Below are 12,382 nucleotides of genomic sequence, written 5' to 3' on the forward strand. Positions count from 1 at the left end.
TATCTAATAAATCTTCATCGGTCTTAATAGATGGAAAACCACAGAAACTACGCTGTTTCCTATTTTGAACTATTTTATGTGATGCAGTTGGAAACTTGTAAAATATACAATCACTAGTTTTACCGTTATTTTTGCAGTTAACAACACAACAAGTGTAATTCCACATACCGTATATTGTTTCTCATACAAAATGCTATCACAACACACGCTGGCTCAACTCACTACTCGCCACCCCGCGCGCTGCGATCGTTTCGCAGCTCCCCTCCAAGCAGCGGCTCACAGCGATCAGTGCTCTTACTGGGGAGAAATCGTTCCGTTAGACTGACAGTATACAGTCGCTGTATCCTAGGGAAATATATGACGTCATAAATTGTCGCCATTTTTCTACTGTGAACACTGGTGTTTTCGAGGTAAGGTGCTCTCAGTGCTTCAATCACGTGATCAATAGCGTTCACAAATTTAACAGCTTCCACTATTGATAATTATTATTATTGAATATTGTCATTTAAAAATACTGGCCGTTAAGAACAAAAATGGAAAATTTGAAGAAATTGTGTTTATTGCAGTGTGAAACAAATATTACGTATGAAATAAAAGTAACGCCAAAAAATGTCGATCACAGTATACTGTACTGCGTTCCGTTTTAAACAGTAACCAGCATGGCTAACTATAAAGGAACGGCTTTGCAGTATACTAAATTGACGTCACACCTTACAGTGCTCGCAGTGTATATCGGAACATACCCATTATTGACATGTGACAAATGCCCGCAATGCACGCGGAACGTAATGACCAGAACGTCTATGATTGGGTCTCGGAAAACTCCCTAGATTCCGACTCCGTTCCGGATCCGTGAATTCTGACCCATGGGAACACAGCCTTATATTTCAGAATACACCCTATATCTTCGCGATAAAATTCGGTGTCTCACTTCCTGAGGTTGTCTGTTGCGTCGTCACAGCATTTCTAGTAGTTCTAGTGCAACCAGTGAAAAGCGATATTATATAACCGGTGGTCGTGCATATGTCAAATTCAAGTTTAATAGAGGAAATCTTTACTTTCCACGGTTTCGTGTGATGTGTGACGGGAAAATAATGTACAGAAATCCTAGATTTATTAGAGTTTCCCGTATGGGTTGTACTCTGTTCATAATATTACTGTTATTTCACAAGTCACACTTTGTATCACCTGAAGATGACAACCTTAACCTCAAAGATGTGAATGTGCAGAATACTACTGATGATATATTTTCTTCAACGGTCATTCCCAAGCTCGAAGATAAAAGTATTCTGCCAAATCTGAATGTTCCCAAACTCCATGCTTCAAACACTCAGATAAATGATTCACGTAATCAGGATATCGAACTTGGCTCAGCCAGCAATCGTGTCAGCATATCAACCGAGCTGTCAACAACTGGTACAAAGACAGTACAGATGAGCGTTGCCTCTGACATTGCTAAGACCTTGGATAATCGTTCAGGAATTCTCACCACAGATAATTCAATTATATCGACCGTGCTACATAATTCGAGAACAGATAAAAATTCGATAAACATAACCTCGGACCTCACGACGGTTGCTCAAAGTTCAGAAACAGCAAATATGACTAATACCAGTACAACAACTGCCGCATCAGTTGAACCAGTTTTACCAGATAAAGGCTCTGCGGAAGAAGAGCACAATAGTTCAATGTCCATATTTTTTGTACTCTGCGTCTTAGCTCTTGGAATTTTACTTATCCATTTAATGCTCCAGACTAATTTCCAGTACTTGCCAGAATCTGTGGTTATAGTTTTTCTTGGTGGTGCAATTGGAATGATAATCAATCTAATGTCAAATCAAAATATAGCTAATTGGCGTAAAGAGGAAGCATTCTCTCCTACTGCATTTTTCCTTGTGCTTTTACCTCCTATTATATTTGAGTCTGGCTACAATTTGCACAAGGGAAACTTCTTCCAAAATATTGGTAGCATTTTGGTATTTGCCATTGTTGGTACTGCCATATCGGCATTCGTTATTGGTGCCGGTATTTATCTTCTTGGCCTTGCTGAAGTTGCTTACAAGCTGAGCTTTGTTGAGAGCTTTGCATTTGGTTCTCTGATATCTGCTGTCGACCCAGTTGCAACAGTTGCCATTTTTCATGCACTTGATGTGGATCCAGTTCTCAACATGTTGGTTTTTGGCGAGTCGATTCTCAATGACGCTATTTCAATTGTTTTAACAACTTCTGTACTTGAGTCTAATAACGCAGCTACCACTAGCGAAGCAATTATATTGGGAATAAACAGGTTCTGCTTAATGTTTTTCGCCTCCGCTGGTATTGGCGTCGTTTTTGCCCTCATTAGTGCCCTCCTCCTAAAGCATGTTGATTTGAGAAGAAATCCATCCCTTGAATTTGGGTTAATGCTGGTCTTCACCTACGCACCATACGTACTTGCAGAAGGAATACATTTATCAGGTGAGAGTTAAACGAAAAACTAAATCTTAATTCTTTGCAAACTACTGTCATTAATAAAGTCATTGCAAAAATCGGTTCCAACTACTTTACATTGACTCTGGTGATATGAGAATATTGAAGCAGAAGACACACAATCTAAACTTTAGAATATAAATTTCACCGATACTTGTTGAAGATGAAAATTTTTCGAGATTTAGGTATTTGCCATCTCAATGTTAAAAGTAGTGGGGTTTTTAAAAATTTAGTAGCTAAGTCGTGGGATTTCATTAAATGGCTGCAGCTGGATTGGAATCGGTGTGTCTCCACCCCCTTCTCTGCATTTGATTATTATGTGTGGTATATATTACGACTTATATGAAGTAAAAGCCTTCAAAAAAAAGTCCTTGCAATGAAAATCTGTCTACAAAAGGAATCACGGAAAAGAAATTTCGATATACTTTGTTGCTGAATTGATCCTTCTGAAGCACGTCACAAATCGATGCACTCTCATGAGATAAAATTTACAGAAGAAAAATTACATGTTTCACCATGTAAAAAAATCTGAGCTTTCTGAAAAAAGTTTTCATTGCTGACAAAATGGCGGTTAATTTAGAAGACCATTTTATTAGAATTGAACTCGAAATTTCAAGGTTTTCTGGACAAGCAAGAAAATTGGGGTTATTGTTCGAAGCTTAATGCACCTAATTAAATAGTATCGTGAAAGGTATTCTTGATGTTGTACGTAATAATCTTTTTATTACCGAAAAAATTGGGAAGGAATTAAATAAATCAAGAACAAAGAACTACAATATCTTTGAATCCTTAAATCGATTTAAAATTGTGTAGCAGTTGTATATCCTTACCGACCGAGTCATGCTATTGTTATCGTTCATTCTTTAATCACCTGAACAAAGTTTACACGAATTTCAACGGTTTTTTTATTGCAGAGTATGCGGAAGGTAATTTCTAGGTGCACACTTATTGAAAAATTTGTGGTTTCTGGCTACCTGTGACTATCTTTATATTCCACTGTTTTTTTAAGGTATAGTGCCCTCTCTGAATAGGGCCGCTACGGGACAAGAGGGAAATTGATTTTCCACGAATCGGAGGCCCACCGCCAGTCATCCTTGAGCTTGTAAATTTAATTTTTTTTGCGCGGCCCTATTGAGACTTGTGTTTTAAGGAATAGCTTGGGCCAGGGAATGGGGGACAACAACCGAGTATGAAACAGATGTCTCTAAACCCGGACCAATCACATAATTTTTTCGAAATGATATCAAAACTCTCATTTAATGCTAATTTTGTGTCCTAACCCCGATTTTGGTGCTCTAACCCCTTTCGAGATACGTGTGGTCAACCTAGGTTTACGAAAAGCTGGACCGACCACAAAAAACTTTTACATTGACGGAATACAGGAATCACAATGACACAAAAATCAAAATTTGATGCTATTTTTGTACTTCAACCCCCATTTTGGCGCTCCAACCCTTTCCAAGACATCCGTGGTTAACCTAGCCTTACGTAAAGCTGGACCGACCACAATATTTTTTCCCGAATCCGATTAAATTATCAGAACGGGGATGCGATAGAAATTTGATGCTTTTTTACTGCGTCAAGAATACATATGTGCGAATTTCAACCAACCATCGCTCTAGTGAAAAAAACAGGAACTACAACAGGTTAGTTAAGGTACATCTGAGTTCCTATTTTCCATGAACTATTTAATGCGATATTCGATAAGAATGTGATGTGAATGAATTAAAGCGATAATCGGCAAGAATGTGATGTGAATGAGTTAATGCGATAATAGACCTATGTGAAGTTGGCAACCCACTAAACGGAAAGGCATTTTTGGAGTTTATTCCTTGAGAAACGATTTGAGTTATAAGGCCCGGTACGGAAATTTTATGAGGAGTAAAATCAAGTGTAACACGGAAACTTGAGGCGTTAAGTAGAAAGAGACAAACATATATATCTGTAGTATTGAACCTGCAAAAGAAACCGTATCCTATCCTCGGGGCCTCCTCTTTGTGCGATGCTTCGTAGTCTCACTGTATAGTTAACTACCTCTGGTCTGAGAGTTGAATGTGTGCGTATGTTTGTACGTGTGTGTTGTGTGCCTGCGTATTACGAAGTTCTGCCGCAACTTGTATGCTGCTGTCGAGTACAGGGTATGCATGCTGTATAATAAATACATATAGTAGCATTCATTGTATCGATACAACGTACCCAAACAGCAATCTAACCATCAACTTTTAGTGTTTTGATTTTAAAGTTTTTTTGTACTTCTAGCATTGATACGTGTATTTTTATGTACTATTAAACAAATCATCAAGTGATTAAAGTTAAAATAATCCGAACAATTACAGATATATGTTTGTTTCTCTTATCATTTTGGAAAATGCGTTAATTTACCCTCTTTTTCTATTCGACATATATCATAATTATCGTTCGTAAGGAGTAAACTCCAGTCGTGCATCGGAGCTGACACACACACTTTTTTTTATATTTTAATCGATTGTACTCGGTGTGTACCTGATGAAAAGGTTACAAATTTGGTGTGACAAGAATAAGTAAAACATAATAAAATAAAAATAAAAGAAAAATACAAATAATAAAATTTGGCAGTCAAATTGGTAAGTATGTAAATAAAAGCGTATAATATAAGATTGTATAAATGTAAAAACCTGTTGCAGTGTACATATTTTGTATACTATAAAAGACAATAATTATATTCTATAAATGATTGTTAGCAGACTGGCATCTTCAACGATTCTAAGAATTCATAAATAAGATGCTCTTCAAAATAGCGGGAACGTAAATCTGTAGATGATTTAAATTAGATCCTTAATTTTCGTTTGTACTTTTAAGGGGTTATATACAGTTGGAAGGCCGAAAAAAAGCGAATTTTCCAGAATTTTTTCTGAGAAAACTTATAAATTTATTGATCTAAAAATTTGTACACATATTATGGTATCTTTTAACTGTATTTTAAGACTTAGTATTAGTAAAAATATTTATTTGGAAAGGAGCTACAGCTGAATTCCGGGAACTCCTCTCAAAAAAGACGTTTTGCGGTAACCACTATATCTTTGAACTGGATCCTCTGAAATTAAAAAACCAAACAGATTTCGTTGAAGTAATGTTAAATCTAGTAATTAATCGAAGGAATAAGCAAAATAAATTTTTTTGTCAAAATGGCGGTTTCTCAAAAAAAAAAAAAAAAAAAAATCGATTTTTGACCAAAATTTCGGCCTTAAATTGTTTATAAAAAAAAATATTCATCGTTGAGAAAAAAATCTTCGATTAATTACTAAAAAATATATTTAAGAAGCTCGTGCTAACATTTGAGACTAATCGGTTTAGCCGTTTTCGAGTAATGTTGGTCACCGACTTTGTAAACACCATTTTGAGAAAAACGCGTTTAAAGTTTGAAAAGCACTTTACATAGGATAAAATTTTTTTTTTCAACTTACATGGAGTCGTCTATTCCAGGACCATGTAATACACCCTCCGCCGCTTCGGCAGCTTCTAATAACTCGAGCTGATATTGTCTGCGGGCCATTTTTCCATCTCGGGTGCTCTCACGCGCTACTGAGATCGGAAATGTTCATGCGCTGCTCATCTTCTTTTTCGGCATATGAATACGCATTGGGCCCAAGTTTAATTCCTATTGCCTTCATATAATACAATAGTGATGCCATTCCTTCATTAAATATGCCGGCAGCTATTTATGCAGCGATTTCCACAGTTTTCGAAACGGCCGGAACAATTTTGGGAGAGATTTTCCAAATCGGGTGATTGTAGCTCGCGTTGTTGTTTTGGTTAAAACCACCTACACATCTTTCCAATAAATTCTGACTGCTGAGATCTGTATAAATCGGAAGTATAGCCTCAGCAACATCTTCTGGTAATGGCTCACAATCATGTTCGAAATTGGATAATTGATTGGCAGCTGCAGCCCTCTGCCAGCTGCACCATGAGTCTGGTCTGTCCGGGCACTTATCGTGTTGAGGTTTTTCGTCAGTTGAACAATAATGACAATATGTGGCCCAGATAGCATTATACATTTTTTCAACGGAATCACAATTTCTCCTTATTGCTAAGCCATAATAAACTGTCAACTTATCGATCATCTTTCCAGTAAGTTTGCCTTTTCCACCGAGAGTTTTTTTTTGTATTTTTTTTCGTTTCTTGTTTTCAACTGTTTCAACATTTTTTTTGACACAATCTCGGAGTCGCGTGCCCATTCGTTTTTGTACGTGTCCAATACATTCTTTTTTCACAACTTCTTGATCACCGTAAGGTGCAGCATTTAAAATTCCCGAGTACGTTTTGGAGTCACCGTATCCGATGTCATTTTTGTACATGACTCCAAGTTTTTCCAATGAACGTTGGAACATTTCGACGACTGAGTCTACTTCCATTTTACCAGAAGAACCAGAATGATTTGCGGTGCAAGTATTTTTATGTTCTGCATACCATTCATTATATTCTTCGGTATCGAGCTTCTTCCTCTAAGTTTCACACAGTTTGTAGTAGGCACTTTTTACAAAAATATCAATGATTTTACCAGAATAGTATCCGATCAATGATGTCACACTGTACAAGGAAGTAAACCCTCGCTTTTTCCATGTGCCATCGCCAGATACAGTTAATTCTGTCGAATGTTCATCACCTTGATGTTCGGAAGTCAAATTTTTTTCTTCAGTACAAACCTGTTGAAAAAGTTTTTCGGTGGCTGTTTTTACACTGGAGTGAATATTATTCGTTATTAAATCGTAAGTGGGCTGTGATATAAAAGCTCGCATGTCCATTAATCCACAAAATTTTGCTGCACCTTTTAACCTTAATCCGAGGACTCTCATGACAAATAAAAGTCGACGATTTATTTCATAAGAGTGCGCGACAAAAGGACTAGAATTTATGTTACTGCACACTTATCACACAGCAAAAAAATTTTAAAACCAAGTCATCGTTCAGAAGCAGTTTGAAACTTAACATTTCCGTCACAGATCTTACATTTCACATATTCAGAAATTGCTGCAAACACTGTTGTAAAATTTAAAATGCGATACTCAACAGACGGATCACGCGGAACTGAGATTTCCTCTTGTTCTTTAAATTTTTTCGCCGAGGTACTGAAACTACTTTCATCCGTTTCAGTTGTTTTTGGATTAAAAACATTTTTGCGCTTTTTTGTTCTCGACTTACGTATATTAAGAGATTTTCTCATTTCTCTAGAAGACTTCATTTTCACGAAAAAATTACAGAAAAATATATGAACGAACTCACAAGTTTACTGCTTGGCTTAGCTGCTTATACTGACTACCACTCTTAAATATTTTCCAGTTTAGGGAGAGAAAAATAAAAATTTACTTTTCAGGTATTAAAAAAACAAGAACACACTGTTGCTTTATGCATCTAAATACCTTAGAAGGGAACATTTACAATAGGCAGGTGCATAAAAGGGACAGCGTTCCAGGTAAGCGCTTCCGCTCCGGCCTTGTACTTTCAAGCACTCTGAAACGCCTTTTCAAATTTGCGTGTAACTTCGAAAATATTCACCGGAATGATATGAAATTTTCTGTGTGTATTCTTAAATATATGTATATTAAGAAAATAAAATAAAAAAAAATCGATTTTTTGAAAATTCTAACTGTATATAACCCCTTAGGGGGAAAAAAATATAAGGGGAAGAAAAATTGGTCCGCAACTCATGTTGAGTTAAATATTTTGCGTTGATGCTATTGTAAAAAGCATCTTTTGTACTCGTTGGTACCGATGTTATTTTGAAAAAAAAAAAAATCGATTTTTTTAGATTTTTTTTCCTCAATTTCCCTAATTTATTTCAATTTTTTTTTCCCCAATTTATTTCCTTAATAAATAAATAGATAGATATAATCGTTGGTACAAATGGGTACACACGATTTTTCGGAGGTACAAACGATTTCTCGGTGGTACAATGAGGTATAAACGATATAATCGTTGGTACAAACGGGTACAAACGATGCTTTTTACAATAGCATTAACGCAAAATATTTAGCTCAACATGAGTTGCGGACCAATTTTTCTTCCTCTTATATTTTTTCCCCCTTAAGGTACAAACGAAATTTAACGTGGTACAATCAGGTACACACTTAGTACCGAGGGGCTGCACACTTAGGAAATCATTGAACCATTTTCCAAAAAATCAGATAGGCAATCGCTAGGAATCGCTGGAAATCTCATTGATTCAGGCGTTTCGAAAATCGCGAAATCACAATAAATCGATTCCTTTCGGAAATCGATGAACCACGGAATAAGCGAGTGAGCAGCCCCTCGCCTAGTACAATCGATTAAAATATTTAAAAAAATGCCTTTTCGTTTAGTGGGTTGCCCAACTTCACATAGGTCGATAATAGCATTAAATAGTTCGTGGAAAAGAGGAACTCAGATGTACCTAATTCACCTTTCTCGGTGAAATCTTTTTTCTACTCGGCAAGAATGTCGAGTTCCACAATGCCAATTTTTGTTATACGTCCCCAGTACACTGCCAAATACGCTGTAAAATTTACAGCAAAATTAAAGGTGTCATATTCAGAGAAAGAAAATAATTTCCATTTCTTTTTGTGCTGATTATAGCCCTTCCGGTGCCATAAAAAATATAGCATATGTTGCATTTAATTATAGTTTATGTAACAACAAAACTTTTTTGTATCAAACTTTTTTTGTCCAACTTTTATCTTCCATGATATACGGGTTGAAAAAAAAACCATTCCTGAAACGAATAAGTTGAAAAATCTAAAAAAAATCACAGAGAGTACCTTTAAGTAGTACTATTATACAACCAGATGGAACAGATATGGAACAGATCCGAGTGGATAAAAAAACAGTGGCTAAATTGGCGGAGACCGCCCGAAATACTAAACAAATTGGTACGAATTGACGGATTTGCGTGCTTTCAGGATACTTGAATACTTGCAAAGCCGACGGGGTAATTTTGGCTCCAAGTGAAGTACCCCTAATTTTCGAGCAATTAAATTGAAATAATTTGGTGCTGTCTCGGAAAATTTGGTGCTCTTAAAATATCGTATCATCGATTTTTATTTTTAACCTCTCGCAGCGGAAATTCGATAAGGATGATTCGGCTCACGAAAAAAGTACCCCTAATTTTTTAGCAATCGAACTAAAATAGTTTGGTATGCTCTGAGTAAAATATCGAGTCGATTATTTTTATTTTCAAACCCTCGCAACTGAAAATCGAGAGGGATTATTTGGCTCACGAGTAAATTACCCTCAATTTTCGAGCAACCGAATTCACATAGTTTGGTATGCTCTGAAAATATCCGGTCGTCGAATTTCATTTGTGAAAATGCTTCAGCCAATTAATCGAATTAATACTATTATCACAGTAAGTCACATTTACTGGTTTGTGTAAATTTCGAGTACATCAAATAAAACCTGGCCTCTTTCTCATTCATTTATGTTCTAATCAAAACACAGGGTCGAATCTATAGGTAGTGAAACGTCATTCCCGCAGATTTCATGGAACTATCAGATATGTAATTTGTTTTTCGAGGCTTCACCAAATTATTACAATTCAATTGCTCGAAAATAAGGGGTCCTTCATTCCGCAGCTGAACCATCCCTGCCCAGTTTCAGCTGCTAGGGGGTGAAACTAAAAACTAATGATTTGATATTTTGAGAAAATTAATTTTGTCGATACAATACCAAACTATTTGAATTCGATTAGTGAAGAATTAGAGGTACTTCACTCATGAGCCGAACCATACCTCGCGAGTTTCAGTTGCGAAGGGTTGAAAATAAAAATCGACGGCTTGATATTTTAAGAGCACTAAATTATTTCAATTTGATTGCACGAAAATCAGAGGCACTTTACTCGTAAGCCAAACGATCCCTCTCGAGATTTAGCTGCTCAGAGTTGAAAATCAAAATCAACGACTCGATATTTTGAGAGGACCAAAATTACCAAAACAGTTCCAAATTATTTGAGTTTAATTGCTCGAACATTAGGGGTCCTTCAGTCGTGACCCAAAACATCTCCGTCGGGTTTTCGCCCTGAGGGAGTGCGGATAAATATGCAAGTATCCTGAGAGCACGGAAATGGTGAATTCGTACTAGTTTATTCAACTTTCATCCCTCCGAAAATTGGGGCTCTCTTATTGCAAGAAAACCAACCTTAAATGATATCAATTTTCAAGGTTTGTGACAGTCCGATTCGAATATTTTCATTGATCTTTTTTTCTGGCGTTCTACTTTGTTGCTGACTAATATTATATTAAATGTCATTTGCCCATATTCATCTTCGTATCTAAGGAGTGGATTTTTATATTGAGGGTTGGTCGAATTATGTTGCTTGAACATATTGTATTAAACTTGTATCAACAAAGAATGTTTTTTGTCCAATATTTGTAGTGGTACGAAGTGTGCTTATTTTGTATTTGAGGCTTGAGCGTGCTTTTTTCTCTAGAGCGATAGTTGGTTCAAATTCGCACTTATGTATTCTCGAAACACCAAAAAACCATCAAATTTCCATCGCATCCTCGTTCCGATATTTAATCGCATTCGGGAAAAAATATTGTGATCGGTCCTGCTTTACATAAGGTTAGGTTAACCACGGATGTCTCGGAAGGGGTTGGAGCACTAAAATGGTGGTTGGAGTACAATAATAGCACCAAATTAGAGTGGTGGTCTCATTTCGAAAAAATGATGAGGTCAGTGCAGGTTTAGAGACATATGGAAGCGGCGAAACGGCCCTATTGAGAGATTGCACTGAATAGTATATTGTGTTAAAAGTGCGAATAGCGGATGATTTCTGGTGAGTGTGAGCGGCAAAGTCGAGTGCCTCATTTATACGAATACGAGATCTGTAATCGCACGAGTCTAGTGTAAACACAGCATGCGCCAAGACCTTAGAGCATAGGGACATGGAGGAACCCTGGGATATCCTGGGTGTATTCCGCCAGGGAACTGTGGCAGTCCAGTAATAGTATATTTTGAATTTTCTAACTAGTGGTTGGTACTATTTACTGCCAAAGTGTTCCACCGTGCTGGACAGTAAACAAGTGTTATTGTCGTTAGAATAGCCTCTCGAACAAATCCGAAATAAATATAATTTATTGTGATCTTTCACAATTCAAATATAATCATTATCTTTATAGACAATTTTTTGTGAGAATGTTTCAGTGTTCCGTTTAAATAATTTACAAAAATAAATCAAGTAACCTAATTCTTACTTAACAAACTTAACCTAATTAATAATTATTGCTGCACGTCAAAATATTGAGGAATTCCACTTAATTTTTATACTCAGGAAATTATTATGGATAACGCAGAAGTATTCACAATCGTAGATCATTTTTTCACCTCATCTAGTAGTAGTGATAGTGACGATATAAATGATATATTTTATTTTAATCTTCACCCGAAATTGAAGATCAAATCCGTCACTGTTACTGCCCAGCATGGTGGAACACTTTGGCAGTAAATGACCAGTAAATAGTACCAACCACTAGTTAGAAAATTCAAAATATACTATTACTGGACTGCCATAGTTCCCTGGCGGAATACATCCCCTTTCGTGTAAGTGAAAACGGCATAGAGAGGGAAGTAATAAGACTAGTTTCTTACGGTGTCTAACTATCTAATTTTACTACGTCCCTCTCTCTCTCTCCAGCTCGAACACTTTTTCGGCATCGATTCTTCTTCCATGTTTATAGGTATGCTGTCAGCCCTAAGCAAAGATGAGTGTGGTAAACACATGAGTTTAACATCGCCCATCCACACGTGTGACACCACTTTGCTAACACCTGCGAAGGAAAGTTTGATTTCAGAAGCAAACGAATGTAATATAATAATTTACAAAAAATAGATCAAGGGCACTTGAGAGAACCAGAGCCATAGACCCGTCTTACTGAATCCCAAACTAATCGCGCTAACTTCA

At 36.6% G+C, this 12,382-nt stretch overlaps 1 protein-coding gene across 1 annotated transcript in view; it reads left to right on the forward strand.

Moving 5' to 3' along the window:
• Nucleotides 1-943: 943 nt before the first annotated feature.
• Nucleotides 944-12,382, forward strand: part of Nhe1 (Na[+]/H[+] hydrogen exchanger 1) — a 47,470-nt gene continuing 36,031 nt past the window's right edge. Inside the window, exon 1 of the mRNA XM_046625437.2 lies at nucleotides 944-2,457. Within this exon, the coding sequence (XP_046481393.1) occupies nucleotides 1,077-2,457 (1,381 nt within the window). The 5' untranslated portion in view covers nucleotides 944-1,076. The remainder of the gene's footprint in view (nucleotides 2,458-12,382) is intronic.

Source organism: Neodiprion pinetum, chromosome 1 (assembly GCF_021155775.2).
Source record: "Neodiprion pinetum isolate iyNeoPine1 chromosome 1, iyNeoPine1.2, whole genome shotgun sequence".
Classification (NCBI taxonomy): domain Eukaryota; kingdom Metazoa; phylum Arthropoda; class Insecta; order Hymenoptera; family Diprionidae; genus Neodiprion; species Neodiprion pinetum.